This window comes from Nymphalis io, chromosome 9, assembly GCF_905147045.1.
Source record: "Nymphalis io chromosome 9, ilAglIoxx1.1, whole genome shotgun sequence".
Lineage (NCBI taxonomy): Eukaryota > Metazoa > Arthropoda > Insecta > Lepidoptera > Nymphalidae > Nymphalis > Nymphalis io.
Window position 1 is genome coordinate 10,793,196 of NC_065896.1, and position 18,704 is coordinate 10,811,899.

The following is an 18,704-nucleotide window of genomic DNA, read 5'->3' on the forward strand; positions in this document are numbered from 1 at the left end:
ACGTATTTCTTGTCTCTGGTGCAACAACCTGATATCATAGCGTAACAGTACTTAGTTATCATACAAATCATATCAAGTTTTATAGAGTTTTTTCTTTATTTTACCTGCAATAATTTGTTTCATATTATATTTACTATAACTTTCAGGAAGGCAACTTTATAGAATGTTAATATTATGTAACCGACAGTTTCTGAAATGGTGAGCAAGTCTTGATTTATTAATTTAACTAAATACTTAACGCTCATTGGTCACTTATTGCGTCATCAGCTGCCATCGACCAATGAAAACTGAGAATAAAGCCAAATTAGTTGAACTGAGCTTGATTGTATTAGCGTTTCAGAAGCTGGAGGTTAAGCATATAAAGATATAGTTTTCTCGTGTCACCGGGTTAAAGAACTTCACGGATTTAAAATGACTAAGTAAGATATTCATACAAGATATATACAGATGTAATAGTCCTCCAGACCGATTTCGGGTATTGTTTGACTGCCTCGTTGGTCTAGTGGCTTGGTGTAAGGCCGCAGACCCGGAGGTTCTGGGTTTAATTCCCAGGTCGGGTCAATAAAAAGTTATTGGGTTTGTCTGTCAAAAAATTCTCAGCAGCGACCCGGAGTCTTGAAGTTGGAAGTGTATACACTCCCGTGCCTCGGAAAGTACGTAAGGCCGTTGGTCCTGCGCCTGAAGTCTTTCCGGTCGTGTCAGATTGCAGTCCCATTGGATTATGAGAGTTAGGGAATAGAGAGTGCACCTGTGTTTCCGCACACACATGTGCACTATAATATCTCCTGCGCAGTTGGCTAATCTTTGAGATTGGCCGCTGTGTCCGAAATCGGTCTGGAGGACATTATTATTATTATTAAACATATGTTTGGAAGTTAATATGCATTTCCAAAAAGGGTTGTTTTATACAAAAAAAAACAGAAAATAATAAAAACATAATTCGTCTTCGTGTTTTAAATACCTCAAGCAGGAAAATGTCGGTAATAGTTATTTAGTCCGTAACCACTTTTTTTTATTTTGTCTATTTTATTTAACCTTCCACTCAAACACGCCTTTAAATCAAAGTACTTGCTAACTCTGTTAGTAGTTTTGCGTGTAGCAAAAATAGCTAGCAGACCATATTTTTCTTTCTTAAATATATTCATAAGTAAAATTTTGATTAAGTTGCTTGGTTGACAATATTATAATTATGAATCAGTTCAATAAAAAAAAAATACCTTTCGTTTAATATCGAAAGTCAGGAAGGGATCAGGCAGTCTGATTAAGGTCAGTGAAATTGTAGAGAGCCAGATAGCGTCTAAAGCACAACCAACACTTTTGCATTGAGGTGTACAAAATATCCTGTACTTGTTTAAAGTTGGGTTGTAAGTATTTTAAATGATCTTGATCAGATTGATATTGATCTTGAACATAATATGATATTAATTTTTTTTTAAATCTATGTACAGGATGGAAATTGATACGGGGCAGCAAGGTTAACTATAGTAATATGCTTCTAATAAACGTTCATAAGAGACAGCTTTAAATTTGAATAAATTTAGATTGTCATTCTACAATTTCCCTTGCTCGCAGCGGTTAAATTATAATAAATAATAAATTATCCGCGCGCTTAGTCTGTCTATTTACTCATAGCTACCTACCTAAATATATTCAATTCCTTTATATAAGCATTGCAATAACTTATATGCAGTTGATGTAAACATTATGATGACCAACGAAAAGGAAATAAACCAAACAGAAAAAAACCGGCGTAAAAAACTGAGCAAGTTCTTTTGGCTAATTTTTTAACTGGTTAAAATTTTAATATAATAAAGAAACACCTAGGATTAAGTGAACGCTTCAATTTATCGCTTTGAGTGGTGTCAGATGATTCTTCTATTTTTATTTATTCAGAAAATCTGAACTGCGAGCGCTAAATGCTCCTTAGCGCCATTCCATTAAGCTAAAACCAGCTTTTCTAGTCATATTACATTACATTTATTTAAATTGACGTATGACAAAAAGGTATATATACAATAATTAATAAATCGAGTTAGCGGATTTTTGTACGTTGAACGTAAAAGATCAGATAAAGGAAATTTTATTATTGCACAGCCTCGTTGTTGTGTATAATTTGTCTCAATTTTCATAAATGATATAAAATACGTATACATATGAATGGTAGTAGTATTTTATAATTTATATATTTTTTTTCGACGTATAGCGTTTGTGGACGCCATTAACAATATTGTGTTTTACTTGTTGCAAGCAATGAAATGAGAGACAAGATGGCCCTGTGGTTAGAATGCGTGAATCTTAACTGATGATTGCGGGTTCAAACGCAGTCAAACACTGAACTCTGATGTGCTGAATCTGTGTTTATAATTCAGCTCGCTTGCTCGCTACTTCTGTCTACTTTTTTCTGCCTTATTTCGACAATTGCGACCAATTTTAACGTACATAGTATTATAGTGTACAAGTATATACAAAGCTAAAGTTTTTTTTTCCTCTCATAGTCCCATGGGTTGGCAACACGACAAGATTTGAGCTAAATCAAGTGCAGGATCACCGACTTTTCGTGCTTTCCTAGACACGGCAACGTTATTGCGTAACATTTTTTAGCCTTTCCTGGGCTTTCACTGGATACTACGTTATAGAAAAACCAATTGACTTTTTTAAGGTCTCGTCCCGAGATTCGAACTCGAGACCTCAAGTTCTGCTGAACAGACAAGCAACGAGATTATCGAGACAGGCGTCTGATATTATTTTAATCAAAATAATTGTATATACTTGATAAAAAGATAATATCGATAAGAAACTCACTCGTAGCCGTGTAACGCCAGAACTAGTCGCTAGTCTTATATAAAACTATATAAACACACGTCAATCTGTTGCCTGTCGGATCTAGTGCTTCGTACTGACAGCACGCTCTTCGAGTTCTTTGTTTAACGAGAGATAATTTTATTTAAAACAACCGAAATCGTAACGCAACGTGCAAAGGTGAAAAAAGATAAATAATGTAAGTTTTTTTTTTTAAATCCGTAAATGGTTTATATAAATGTAATTTCGTCGAACTTTTTCAATATACTAAAATAATTGCGTAAAAATCAAAATCAAGAGTATTGTCGTAATACCTTGTTTACTAGGACCGCCGAGGTTTCAATATTTGCATCAACTATTTATAGTAAACGAGTACGAGACCATCTAACTATGACAAATTATATATTATTTAATACAACAAGTCTGTATATAACTCTTCACAAGTATTGTTTTTCGTTTTTTCTGAAGCTATTGTTAAGTAAATTCTATGCAAAAAAAAAACGCGCACAATTTATTTAATGTTTTTCTAAGTTATACGAAAATTCGAATAATTTTTGATTTATATATCGTGCGCAACGTTATATAAGTCAATGAATGTGAATTATTAGAATTTGTTACGCAAATATGTTAACATAAACATGTAATAATAATAATGTATCGTGATATAGTTTGTGGTATTCGGTTGCGGGTCACGGACAACCAGTTTTGATATTTGTAGATTGACTGTGACGTTTTTGCAATTCAAAAGTATTAAAAACTAACTTAGCAATAATAAATATATTACTATTTACGTACTCTTTTCAACCGTGAACGAATTCCGTCAACAATTTATAAAATTTTATCATAAAAAAAAAACTAATTGGTCAAATATTGTGTGTCTGTAATCTTCATGCGCAAATCCCAACGAAGGTTTAATAAAAATGATTCATTGTAATTATATAAAATCACGTAACGTTGCCGGATACGTTGCGATTTTGTAAAAACACAATTTATTTTTAGCATTGCTTGATATTTAATTTGTAAGTGTAGTTGTATTTATTTAACCTTGATAATGACGTATAATTTATCAAAACAACGCGCCATAATAAACCGATAGGTTGTCTAGAAAAAAAAAACGGCTTTATTCATAAACTTTGTTTAGCTGGTTTTAAGTTATTTTATTTTGTGTGAGAAAATCCAGCTTAAAGTAAGAAATATATATTTGTATTTAATGTAAGCAACATTATATTTTCAAGTGATTGTAGCATGAAAGTCAAAAATTTTCTTAAAAATTAAACTCACTCTGTCTGTCACACATTGTCCTGACCTGGGGTTTGAGTCTAGGACCTCGGGATCTGCAACCTTTTTTCTGGTCACTACACCAACGAGGCAATCGACCTCTGAACAAGAACGTGATTAGTTAAGCAGTATTGTGATTTCTTTGGTACACGTGTTATATTTAAATAATAATTGGGAAGATGAGCTTATTTTGTTTATGATCTCAAAATATCATATTTAAAATATAAAAAAATACTGGCGAAGGAATTTTTACAATAGCTGCAAAAATGACAATTTTTACAATTTTACAATTTTTTTAAAGTTACGAGTTCTTAAATTATTTTCTGGAGCGACCGATCGACGCGTGACGTCACTTCGCCCAACGTCGCTTGCTCGCCCATACAATTTCGTCTGTATTTTCGCGTTATTCTTGATTTTATTTATATTTCGGCTAGTATAAAAAATAAAACTTTTATACTTTTTTTTTTTATAGAATAGGAAGGCGGACGAGCATATGGGCCACCTGATGCTAAGTGGTCACCAAACGCCCTTAGTCATTGGCATTGTAAGAAATGTTAACCATCGCTTACATCACCAATGCGCCACCAACCTTGGGAACTAAGATGTTATGTGCCTGTAATTACACTGGCTCACTCACCCTTCAAACCGGAACACAACAATACCAAGTACTGCTGTTTTGCGCTAGAATATCTGATGAGTGGGAGGTACCATCCCAGACGAGCTTGCACAAAGCTCTACCACCAGTGATTATTATACATATATTTGTTGAATTAGTATGCTATGGTACTGTATATTTATTATACAGTACCATAGCATACTAATTAAACAAATATAACTCGGGAAAAGTACTTTTTCCATGATATTTTCGTGATAAGTATTTAATGTACAAGGTCAGGTACCTTTAGTAATAAAATTTGTCGTATTTATAAGTTTTTAGTTTGAAGATCAAATAATTAATTTTTACAGACTAGTTAAAGGTATTCGTTTAATATAAACATAATTCAGAATGTTCGTAATATGGCCTTGATACGTTGAATACCGATAGTGTTGTCATAAGAGTTTGTATCGATGAAAAATGCATTTTAACGTTAATCTTAAGTTTATTGTTAATCATGAAGATAATTTGTGAACAACGCCGTATCGCCAATGGTATACGGTGAAAAAATCCTTAATGACTGTGACCCATTGAAATTTATTTTTACCATATTATGTTTCTTTGAAAGTCAAATACGTAGTGAACTATATACTAAATGTGATACAAATGAAATCAAATAATTCTTCATTCAAATAGGCTTATAAGGGCAATTTTGAATCGCCATGTTACAGTGTAGAATTAAACGTAAAGCTACCACCGGTGATCTTCTATTTACCTGATCGATGGGCTGAAGCAGTTTGAGTCTAAGAGTTCACCTCTTGGACTCCGTCCTCAACTCTTGGACTCAACTACAACAAAATTAACAGTTAGTCTGGACATACAAAAAGCCTTTGATTTCCCAGGAAATAATGCAACTGGATCACCAATTTTGCCACTGTAGACGCCTTATACACCGGCCGCGCTAATATTTGTCGGGAACACGTCGATGAGTATAAGCTTGTGTCTAAAATCACGAGTGCTTATTAACCGAAGTCTGAGATTGGGGCCAACCAAACTTGGTACAACTCAACCCCAATACGATACAAGTTTGCGCTATGACTTCTAAAATGTCACCTTTTGTCATATCCCCACATTTTGAGAATACCACCTCGCTGCCAAATCCAATATCGGGATGTTAGGTTAGGTCGCGGTCTATTGAGAGGTGAAGCCAAATTAGCCTCTTGAAGCTTTGCTTGCTCAACAAGGTAAGACAGTACTTCACGTCAGCCCCTCGCCTAAAATTCTACAAGGCGAAAATTCAGCCCCACATGGAGTAATGCTCTCATTTCTGGGCGGGAGAGATAAAACTTTGCATCTTCTATCGCATATTTTATGCTCTGAGGAACTGTTTAGATTAATCCCAGGCGCTAAATTTCACCACCGGACATCGCGTCTAAATTCTAAATTCCATCCATACCATGTCGATGTCTGGAAATCCACTACTACAACGCTATTTTTAAAGCATTTCCTGCCTCGCACAGCCACTCTGCGGAACTATATTTCCCGGTGACTTTTTCGAACCGTTATGACATAGAAATCTCCAAGAAATGATCCTACTCATTCTTTTAAGGCTGGCACCGAACCTGCAAGTACTTCGGTGCTGTACGTTTCCTTGGACAGTGGTAATAACTTTCCATCAGGTGAGCCTCCTGCTTGTTTGCCCCCCTTTTGCATAAAAGAGGCTTCTTCCAGTAACAGTTTATTTCTTTACAAGTAGGCTCCTCACATCGCTATGTGACCAATGCCACAGTATGTTTGCATCCTTCACATTCGAGATTGTTAATTTTATTTGCACTTTCATCACAAGCAAATTTACGATAATATGCCGTGGCTCTGTATCGTAACTATCGCGCCCCGAATTGTGAATGTAAAATTAAAATATAGGAAATGTATATCATATTCTATATCGATATTATCTTCTATCGAAAGCGGAAAGCACTCAAACACGGAAACACATCTCTACATGAAGAGTACGGACTTATTGCCGATCACAATTATGATCAATCTGCATTAACAAAAGATTAAAATAAACAATAATAATAAGCTCACTAATATATTTCGCATGATTTGTGAAAGAATTGGCAATCATAAGTCGACTTTCGGTAGAATATTTATTAGTCTACGTGAAAATATTGCTCTTATTTTAGCATAAAATAATATATTAATAATCGTTCTAATATTATTATAAGTGAAAGAACGTATTTGATGCGTCAAATCACAAAGAGGGATAAAAAAAATACGAAATTATCAACGCGCGTATCGCAAAAGAGTTGCCCGCAATAACAAATAGGCAAAATGACGTCACAGTCAAAACTCGGACAGAGCAGAAATTTTGCGAGAGCGCCCAAATTGATTTGCTTATAAAAAAAACCATGATATAATTATAATTTTATCACACATGTTATTATAATCATTTAAATATTATTTCAGTACAAAAAAAAAAAAAAACATTTTTTTTTAATTTACATCTTCCTAATTATTTGGTGATCACGTTTAGTGAGGTATACTTATATTACACCGCGGCGTGCCTGCTCGCCGGAAGCCCGCCATGGGTCCTCGAGGCCGAGGCTAACTCGAGGGTCTATTGGCGGATCAAGGCGGCAGTGAGAGCGGAGGAGAACCGGCCCCACCCACGTGAGGTTCGGACGTGGCGAGAGGAGGCCCGCGAGAGGGTATTCGCCGAGTGGTCGGAGAGACTGGGTGTCCCGGGTGCTAGCCGGGACCTCGTTGCGGCCATTCGGCCGGTGCTGAGGAAGTGGGTCGAGCGCAAGCACGGCCCACCCACGTATCACCTCACACAGCTTTTGACCGGCCACGGTTGTTTCGGCCGGTACCTGTGTGAGGTGGTCGGTAGGGAGCCGACGGTGGAGTGCCACCATTGTGGCGGAGGAGCCGTGGATACGGCGGAACACACGCGCGTAGAGTGCCCGGCTTGGGCGGAGCCTCGCGCGGTCCTATCCACGGCTGTAGGTGGGGACCTGTCGCTTCCGGCCGTCGTCGAGAAGATGGCCGGAAGCGAAGAGATCTGGGCGGCAGTGTCACGGTTCAGCGCATGTGTCATGTCGCAAAAGGAGGAGGCAGAGCGGGAGCGGGAGGACGACGTGGACTCGCTCCCGCAACGAAGAAGGAGACCTCTTCGACGGCGACGTGCCTTCGCAGGCCGGACGCTGCCGCAGAGTTAAGGTGTGGTTGGCGGCGGAGCCAGTTTGTTGATCCGCCGCGGGGCTTCAAGCCCTGACGCCCAGCCTCCAGTGGCGGACTCGGGGGAGTCCGTCACGTAACAGGACGGAGGCACAGAGAGGAGGGAGGCGCGCCCCTAACATCCTGGCGCGCTCTCGAGATGGGTCGCCTTATGGCGACGACCGCTGGCGGGGTTGCGGTTGTAAGTCACAACGTTCCCGTGACCCCGCCGCCTTGCGGAGAGGCGGAAATCCGGGAAGGTTTTAGTGGGTAGGACGCTGGCCCTCTGCCCCGTGAGTCCCACATACCCGTCCCGGTCCCCCCGGACCGGGCGGCAGGCGTAAATGCCTTTCCTCCCCGAAAAAAAAAAAAAAAAAAAAGGTATACTTATATTATGTGGTAGTATTATACCACAAGGTAGGTAAGTACCTATACTTGGTGGGTTTTGTACAAACTCGTCTGGGTAGGTTAGGTTAGGTTAGCCGGTACATACTTTTCTCCGAACAAAACCGTGGCAGAATTTGAACATTTTCTGAATGGGGTCGGGACCGTGTTCAGTCACACCAACCACATTTCCATGGTTCTTGCGGGTGATCTGAAAGCAAAATCAGTGATGTGGGGATGTCCAACCACTGACGCCCGAGGAAAACTCGTGGAAGAATGGTTGTCAGAAGTCGGTCTTATCATACTTAACAGAGGCAACATCAACACATGTGTGAGGCAACAAGGCGGGTCAATTGTTGATATCACATTTACGAGTACCACTTTGGTAAACCGCGTTCAGAACTGGAGGGTCGCTGAGGACATAGAAACCCTATCTGATCACCGGTATATTCTTTTCGAAATCACTGGAAGTTAAATAACAACGAATGCGCAAGCTGGAAGACTGACCAAACTTCGATGGAGCTCGAAACATCTGAATAAGGATCTATTGATCGAAGCCGCAATTGTTCAGACATGGATATTCAGTCCGATAGAGCAACCCGTCGATATTGATGAGATAGCTAGCTCACTGCGTAGCACTATGGCTGCCACGGGTCGAGGCAACTCCAGACAGCAAGTTTATTGGTGGTCGGACGAAATTGCCGAATTGCGTAAAACCTGCGTTAAAGCCCGACAGAGATACGCAAGACAGCGCAGACGACGGCGACGACGGCAGGCTCAATTAGAAGCTGGAGAAGAACAACTCTATGAGGCCTACAAAGATGCATGAAAAAGGCTCTAAAGCTTGCCATTCAAAGTGCGAAGGAGACTGCATACCATCACATGATAGACCTGCTCAATCGAGACCCATGGGGGCGTCCATATCGATTGGTTTGAGGTAAGCTCCACCCTTGCGCACCGCCGATAACACTCAGCCTGCAACCGCAAGTATTGAGAAGTGTTATCGAGGCATTATTTCCAGATAGAGCGGACTACTCTCCCACTTTTATGTCGACGCCTCACATAGAAGAAAATGTAGAGGCCTTGGTGCCGATGGTCACTCAAGATGAGCTTGAAGCAGCTCTGTCAAGTCTGCGTTCCAAAAATGCAGCCCCTGGACCGGATGGGATCTCGGGCCGAATCTGGCTCAACGTCCTGACGCTCGAAGCATTTGCAACGAAGTTCAGGTGTATTTTTTCGTCCTGCTTAGAGCAAGGCCGATTCCCGGTGGCATGGAAGAAGGGTCACTTAGTCCTACTTCGTAAGGATGGACGGCCGGCCGATAGCCCATCTGCATATCGTCTTATCGTGCTACTTGACGAGGTAGGCAAGATTTTTGAACGAATTGTAGCTTCCCGTGTCGTCGAGCACTTAAGTACAGTTGGCCTCGGACTCTCCGATAATCAATTCGGTTTTCAGAGAGGACGAACGACGCTGGACGCAATCATGCGGGTCAAGTCTGACGCTGAACAAGCAATAGCACAGGGTGATGTCTGTTTGGCTGTGTCCTTGGACATAGCCAATGCATTCAACACCTTGCCATGGGCTGGTGTTAGAGAAGCGTTAAGGTTTCACCGAGTACCTTTCTATCTACGCCGTTTAATTGACTCCTACCTTACAGATCGAACAGTGTCGTATAATATGCGGGCCGGCAAGGCGAAGGCGGCTAGTGCAGAACATTTTTCCCGTCTGTACTGGCCGTCGTCGCGTTTCGACTCTACTACCACTTACCATCAGGTGGAGTAGAGTCATTTGCCCTCCCGGCGAATATAAAAAAAAAATAAATAAATAAAGGACAAGGAGGATGGAGTCGACGTAAGCTATCTTGTGGTGTCCCCCAGGGCTCTGTTCTTGGCCCACTTCTATGGAACCTTGGATACGATTTGGTTTTGAGAGGCGACTTGACACAAGGTGTAAACCTGGTCTGCTATACAGATGATTGTTAGGATATTCATGAACAATAGTACACTTATGGAGTATTAAAAACCGATCGCTATTTTAGTGCTTGTATTGTTGAAAATGTTATAATTATTATTATCATTTTTGCATATCAGTATCTGACATTTATCAATAGGGTTCTGCGGTGAGGAGTTTGTTTTAACAGCTGATAAAATATTGTGAAAAAATTGACGCTACAATCAGTTGCTTTGTCATTAAAAACAATTGATATCGAGAGTCGTTGAAAAAATCCTTATCAATTTTGTTTCAAGTCCGGTTCATACAGTGTTTAGATTTTTAAAGAGTCATAATAATTAAAGCTTTTAACTTCTCAATATGCTCAATTGATCCACGTCTCTATGGGAGGTCAATGCCAATGTAGAAATTAAAAATGATTATTATTGTTCACGACGACACATAGTTCTCAGGGAACTGACCGTATGTCATTAAAAAAACATAATTTAATAAAACGTTTCTACATCCTAACTAATCTTAATATATATAATTCTTTTGTACGTATGTTTGTTACCTTACTAAACGACTTAACCGATTTGGATGAAATTTTGTGTGTATAATCAATGTGTTCCTGGATGCTTTGAAAACAAATTTGGATACGGTAGGTGGCGCTGCTGTCGGTACGTCACCAAATGAAATGTTTGTATGGCAGGACGACGTCGCGCCGGATCCGCTAATATTATTAAATGTGTAAGCGAGTTAGTTGTTATGATTTCACGTTTACGATTCAACCGATCGTAATGAATTTCTGCACACACGTTTTAAAGAATATACGTTGAAAGAAAAGGATATAAGGTAGCTAAGACAAGCTACAGGTGGGCGAAGCCTGGTGGAAACTATTTTAGTTATAATGAAGACATGTATGACCCGTCCAAGTAATTCATACTCTTCATCGCCTTTTAATATACTTAAGTAATATGATTCTTTGTAAATGACTACTTCTTAGATGTTTTTTTCGCTAATTACACTTCCACAACTGTAAACAATAACTTGAACTATGGTATTACATATACACCAAGGAGTAAACACTTGTCTAATTTTTTTATGAAGTTTTTTAAAGTAAACGTATAACACAATTTTTCTATTGAAAAGTTGTCAAAATGTTATAATATTTCTTTTAGATAAAATTGATTTGGCGACTGAAAGAACTGAAGCGAAATATTAAAAATATTTCGCTCGTCGATTTCAGCGAGCTACCAAAACTCCTATACATCAATCGTTAAAAAACAATTAAGTTTTTTCACTTATTAGTTCACAGTCAGCTTAATTTCATCTTAAGCTTTTATATACAGAAATGTGTTATCCACATATCTCTAGGCACATGAAACTTTAAATAACATATATTTACAAATTTATCAATAATTTTCTGAAAATAATTAAACTTGTATCTACTGTCTAACAGTACACACTCATTAAACATATACGGCCTATCATACAAACATTGCTTAGCGACTGTTTAAATCTCTTTCTGTCACTATTGATATGACATTTGCAAGAAGAAGACACACTTTTGTTTAACTAATCAAACAATATCCAAATCTTATGTTTGTTTTATTGAATTCATTTTACAAAGAAATTTATAATTATATACTGACAAATATATACCGAATGCCATTATGTCATTGTTATTTGAGATGGGACTAATTGAATGAATATTGGCAAATTAGCCATGATGGTAAGTGGTAATCACCGCCGGCCACTTAGTAGAAGTATTAACCAACCCTTACACCGCCAATGCGCCACCAACGCAATTAGCAACTAAGATGTTTTATCCCTTGTGTTACACTTTCTCTATAGCTGTTTGGCGGTAGAATAATTATTGAGACGGTGCGACGAAGCCAACTACCGCCAACTAAAATTTTATAATATAAATATTATTATTATTTTAATTTACAGATGATAATTTTACTGATATGGAGCGCGGTGCTGGTAGCGGCGATCGCTCTTTACTTCCGCCAGACATACTCCAGGTTTAGTAAGCATGGGGTGAAGAATTTAAAACCCTTGCCGTTTTTTGGTAATATGACCAGACTAATTTTCCGTCAACATAATTTTGGTGATGATTTGGACATGATCTATAATACGTTTAAAGGAGAAAGGTATGTTATTCATATAATAATATAATATTAATCAGCAGTGCTATTCTGTATGAAATCACTTCATTACTCAACCCTGAAATGTTGACAACCAACTTATGGTGTAATACTATTTTGATGCGTGTATTATTGAAATGATATAATAATTATAGCCAATACCGCATATCGGTTTCTGATATTTCATACCTGTTTTCTGCAAGTTTCGATTTTGTTCTTACAGAATAATAGTAAGTTTTTATTTATTCAATTCCATGTTATATTTATGTAAATTTATTATTATTGGGAAACGTATTAATTGAAGAAGAGATAAAAAACATTAAAATGTAATTTAATTTAAAATTAAAGCAACATTTATTTGTCTTTAAAGATTTGTCGGAAGATTTGAATTTATCAAGCCTATGTTGGTAATACGAGATATTGAGCTCGTCAAAAAGATTACTATCAAAGATTTCGAACATTTTCTCGACCACCGAGGCTTTACTGATGAAAAAACTGAACCTCTATTCGCAAGAAATCTATTTTCATTAAAAGGTTAGTAAAAAAACATAAAATTTTTCGCTAAGTTAGATATACACTGTAGTCTTGATACTTTATATTTAAATATAACTCGAAATCAGGCCAAGAATGGAAAGACATGCGTTCGACTTTAAGCCCAGCGTTTACAAGCTCTAAGATTAAGTTGATGGTGCCTTTTATGGAAGAAGTAGGCGAACAGATGATACGAGCTCTCAAGAAAAAGATCAAGGAATCTCCTAGTAAGTTAATAATAATAGTTTTACTGTACAATTATTAATATTCAGTAATATGATTCATATAACAAAAAAAAACTAAATTTTAGCTGGTTCCATTGACGTCGACTGTAAAGACTTGACAACGCGTTATTCTAACGATGTGATTGCTTCCTGCGCGTTTGGTCTCAAAGTAGACTCATATACTGAAGAGGAAAATAAGTTCTACGAGATGGGGAAGACTGCTTCGACTTTTAAGTTACGACAAATGTTACTATTCTTTGCGTCATCTGCATTTCCTGTCATTGCCAAGGTGAGCCTTACTTTAACAATTGCAATTATATTGCAATTTAATTTAATCGATAAATATTATTTCGTTTCACGTCACTTGATTTTTATTTCTTTAAAATTAATTATTTTAAGATTATTCATTCATAAAACTTTGATGAATCCCTAAATAAAGTAAGTATGTAAGTTTTAGGTGCTTAAGATGTTTAAAAATAAAATATTATAAATCAAGGTCTGAAGGGTAACTTCTATTGAAAAATTGCGCCTAATAATAAACTTGTCGACATATCCTGTTAGTGTAGATAAGTGAATGAAATAGTGTCTGGTCACTGGTCAAATTGATAAAACCATATTTATAGAATTAGAAAAAATATATTTAGAGATTGTTCTTTATTAATTTTTATTCAATGTACTATAAGTGAGTTTTATATGCAATTTATTTGTAAAACGAATGAGATTTCCAAAACAGAAGAAATTGTTGTTTCAAAACGAATGTTAAACAATTTTAGTGATCGAAGTCTGTAAGCAGTTAGAAAGATTATAAATTTTATTATTCATAAAATAAATATTGTTATCTCATTTTTCAATAATAAATTATTTAAATAATTAATTGGATATCATTCTACAATTAATTTACATAAAAAAATAATAACCAAAATATTATGTATCATAATAATTAACACACAAATGGTATGAAAGAAGATAATGTAATTGGAGACACTATCAATAAATTGGAAGTTGTTATATGTCATGATTAAGTTTAGTCAATATATCACTTACGTTTAATACCTGACATATGATATTTGATATAAGCTTTACATACACTCATTTCATTGATTAAATAAACATCGCATCAGAATTGGACTTTGACATACACTTAAGTTTTTTTTTATTTATGAACAATTTAAATATTATTTTTGACGAGTCGGTTGGCGTGGTTGGTATATACTAAGTGAAGCCAAAAAGGATTGTGTGTGTAGTGTGCTTGTAGGATAAGTAAAAATTAATATTGATTTTCTTTTTAGAGATTAAAATTAACATTGTTTTCCAACGCTACTAAAGATTTCTTTATGGAATTGGTCCTAAGTACGATGAAAGACAGAGAAGCACGTAACATCGTCAGACCTGATATGATCCATCTACTAATGGAAGCTAAGAACGGTGAGTAAATATATAAGTAATACACAATAAACGCAACTTACCTATTTTCCAGCTTATTTAATTACAAAGTCAATTTTTAACAGGACAATTAGTACATGATGATAAAGGAGGAAATGAGAATCTTCAAGATACTGGCTTTGCTACTGTCGAAGAATCATCTGTTGGAAAGAAAAATATTGACAGAGGTTTGTATTTCAAATTTCTATAAAATTTTACTCTACTATGATTTCTATCAATGAGTTCAATGTACTATACTACTACTATACCGCGATATGTCCTTTTCAGTCTGGTTTTTTTTTATAGAATAGGAAGGCGGACGAGCATATGGGCCACCTGATGGGAAGTGGTCACCAAACGCCCTTAGACATTGGCATTGTAAGAAATGTCAACCATCGCTTATACAGCCAATGCGCCACCAACCTTGGGAACTAAGATTTTATGTCCCTTGTGCCTGTAATTACGCTGGCTCACTCACCCTTTAAACCGGAACACAACAATAACAAGTACTACTGTTTTGCGGTAGAATATCTGATGAGTGGGCGGTACCTACCCAGACGAGCTTGCACAAAACTCTACCACCAGTAATAAATAATTTTGTTGTAATCGATTTAATAATATATTATAATATTTATATTTCATTCAGACATTAATTATTTCTAGTCGTAGTTTATTGTTTGCGATTCATATTTATCTATTCAACGTTCTATGTTCAACAGTCTGGTCTGAAATGGACCTCGTAGCTCAAGCAGTATTATTCTTCATCGCTGGTTTTGAGACTATATCAACAGCAATGTCTTTTGGACTTCATGAGCTTGCAGTCCATCCCGAGGTCCAAGAACGTTTGGTAAAGGAGATAAAGGAAAATCATGCTAAATATAATGGAAAGCTGAACTTTTCTTCAATTCAGAGCATGACATATTTGGACATGGTGACATCAGGTAAACTCACTCGGAACTATTTTTTACTTAAACTTTTTTTTTCATTCCAATTTGATGAATAACTTAAGAGTGTTTGAAACTCATTTGTGGCTATAGAATATTGCGTCAAATATATGTATATAGTTCTAGTGTACAATATTATATTTTTTGAATCGCAGAATTACTCCGACTTTGGCCACCTGGTATGGCTTTAGACAGGATGTGTGTAAAAGATTATAATCTGGGTAAGCCTAACGATAAGGCTACCGAAGACTATATTGTAAGCCTTTTATTTTCCTATTAATTTTAAATTACTGTCTGTGATATTAAATGTGCTTGATATTTTTTTTGTTTTCAGATAAGAAAAAATGAATTAATTTCAATACCAGTTTGGTGTTTCCATCGCGATCCAGAGTTTTTCCCAGATCCTCTGAAATTTGATCCTGAACGTTTCTCTGACGAAAATAAGCATAAAATCAATTCTACAGCTTATATGCCTTTCGGCCTTGGCCCCAGAAACTGTATTGGTACGAAAAGTTTTGTATTTATTTTACATGTTGGTAGAGCTTGGCCGTCTTGGTAGGCAACACCTACTCATCATATACTTCACCGCCGAGCAGCAATACTTAGAGTTGTTGTTTCGGTTTGTAGGGTAAATGAGCTGGTGTTTTTACAGCCACAATGGACATAACACCTTTTTTTGTTGAGCAACGATGGTCTTGCTTATTTAGTCGTAGCAGTTTATTTTTATGGAGTGATTATTAGTATTTGAGTTCAGTAATTTATTTGTAACAGTATTTTACCCACAAAAGTATCCTATATATTTGCACTAAATACATGAGCTGATAGCTATGTAAGATAAAAAAGCTATTATCAGCAGTTACCTACTACTCAGAAGTTCATACTATCCTTCGTCGGTAGATTCTTCTGTTATTACATTTAATTTGATTTTGTAAAATGTCAATTTAAAAGAACCTATTTGTATATTTTGATTTAATAATTGGTACAGCAAGTAATAAGATTCATGGTAATTCATTTATTATATTCATAATTGATAGCTAAAGGAATACAAAATATTATCTTCGCAATTTCTAATATTTCAGGATCGAGATTTGCTCTGTGCGAGCTGAAGACGCTCCTATATCAGATACTGCTGCATATAGAACTTTCTCCATCAGAAAAGACATGTCTACCCGCAAAGCTTTCTACCGAGTCATTTAACCCTCGGATTGAGGGCGGTCATTGGTTAAAGTTTAAGATCCGTAATTGATGACTTGCATACAAGACTCAGTGAAATATTTAATAGGTTTCAGTTAAATAATAAGCACCATATTATACATCGCGATTAAGGTTAATGTGTTTTTTAGGATAAACTTTAAAGTGTTAAGTAAAATAGTATATTTATCTCACTGTTGGGTAAAAATATTCTTCCTGGTTTTTGATATTGAGAACTATGGTTATGTAATAATATTCGAAGAACGTTTTTTATGATGCAAAACATTTTTCACCAAAGAATATTAAATGGGAATAATAATTTTAAAAACTGTTTAATCTAAGACTTCTCATAACTAAGAATTGATCTTGATTTTTTTATTTGATTTATTTTCAATAAAATGTGAAGTTATTGAAACAAATTGTTTGTTTTTTTTTTTTACAATTTGTCCAGTTTTTCAATAAGCTACTAAATTATACACATGGATCAAATGATAAAAGTTGTATGCATGAAAAATCAGTCGCATCAGTCGATTAGGGAAAGGTCATTATACAAGTGGACTGCTTGGGCAAGTCTACCTGATTGATCAACTATGTTGTAACGATCTAACGATCTAATAATATGCTATATTTTTTATACAATCGCTTCGAATGAAATAATAATCAAATGATTATAAATAAATATTTAAATCAAAACAAATGGACCTTTAACCAGTTAATAAAGATTCCACCGTCACAATTGTTTCTTCTATCATATCTGAACATATACGTATTAGAAATAATTTTGGAATCTAATATTGTTGCAATTTATGCTGATAAGATTAACTTCTGCGGCCGCAAAATAAATTTATAAAGTTTTGTTCAAAGTTGTCTTAAATTTCGATAGGAATAGAAAGCCTTATCAATTTGGTCACGTATAAGTTGAAAAAGAATCATGAATGCTTTACATACGGTTTAATAAACATATTTCCGAAAAAGCTTACATATTGAAACAAAATTTGACGATCGATTTTTATCTGACCTGAAATATTCAATACTTAATCTCTCAGATAGTGTTGAATTATATAAGGTGATTATGTTATTGATGGGAAAATCTCCCTTGGTAAATCTTGGGAAGGATTCCACCGAATCGTTAATAATAAAATTTAGTTTTACAAATGCCGGTCACTATTATTCGAGTTGTGTTTGTAATGAGACTAATTATAATAGATAAGTTATATGCTAAGCTTACCTCAGTCTTCAGTCTTCAATTAGTTCTTCATAATCACTCAACCAATATCTTTTGCTAACCACCGATTTTTCACATATATTTTATTACGCTGCCATCGCCGCTCATTCAAAAAATTTTTTCAAGAAGTCGCGAAACCATTGTCATCGTTGATTGGTCAAACGACATCCCATTATTAATAAGGGAGGAAGGCAAATATATATATTTTGTTATAAGTTAGAAAGAGTTTCTGTGTATTATTTGTAATCAGTGTTACAAGTATTATAAATTAAACAGTTATGCTTAGTAATCCTAAATTTTCTACTCACTTTTTCACACAAAACTTTTATTCATCAAAATCATCTTCATGGGCGTGCAACTGTAAGAATTAATTAAAGCCTTAATTTTACTTTGGAATGCTTACTCAAGTTGATTGTTTCTCTACCAAACAGTTGGTAAATGGATTTTTGTGTGTAGGTCTTACGATACCTAAGGCTTGAGACAAGGCAACTCAATTATTTTCACACAGATTCACATGAATAATAACACCCCACTTACTACAATTAATGTTTCTACTTACGTATTTTTAACTATAACTTGTGTCGTACTCTTCTAGGAAACAAATATTGTAATTTATTCTGTAATGTATGGTGAATTTAAATTAGAAGTGTATATTTTTAGGCTCAATTATATTGCTCACCTTACAATCAGTAGATGTCACTCATTCGGGAAAGATAATTGCGATATCGGTTAAGTCAATATTCAGTTTGTTAATAGCCAGGTACTAGTATTTTATTGTTATTCGATTCTTGTTGTATTTATGCGCGG

At 35.9% G+C, this 18,704-nt stretch overlaps 2 protein-coding genes across 3 annotated transcripts in view; both read left to right on the forward strand.

Moving 5' to 3' along the window:
* The window catches only part of LOC126770530 (sodium-independent sulfate anion transporter-like), a 292,448-nt gene that overhangs the window by 199,515 nt on the left and 74,229 nt on the right, over positions 1-18,704 (forward strand). The window lies entirely within an intron of this gene.
* Positions 2,836-17,091, forward strand: LOC126770541 (cytochrome P450 9e2-like). The gene is made up of 11 exons (XM_050489985.1): positions 2,836-2,998; positions 12,164-12,366; positions 12,731-12,894; positions 12,981-13,118; positions 13,202-13,404; positions 14,405-14,540; positions 14,624-14,725; positions 15,257-15,478; positions 15,637-15,737; positions 15,816-15,984; positions 16,561-17,091. The coding sequence occupies exons 2-11, from the start codon at positions 12,164-12,166 to the stop codon at positions 16,725-16,727; spliced, it is 1,605 nt and encodes a 534-aa protein (XP_050345942.1). The 5' UTR covers positions 2,836-2,998; the 3' UTR covers positions 16,728-17,091.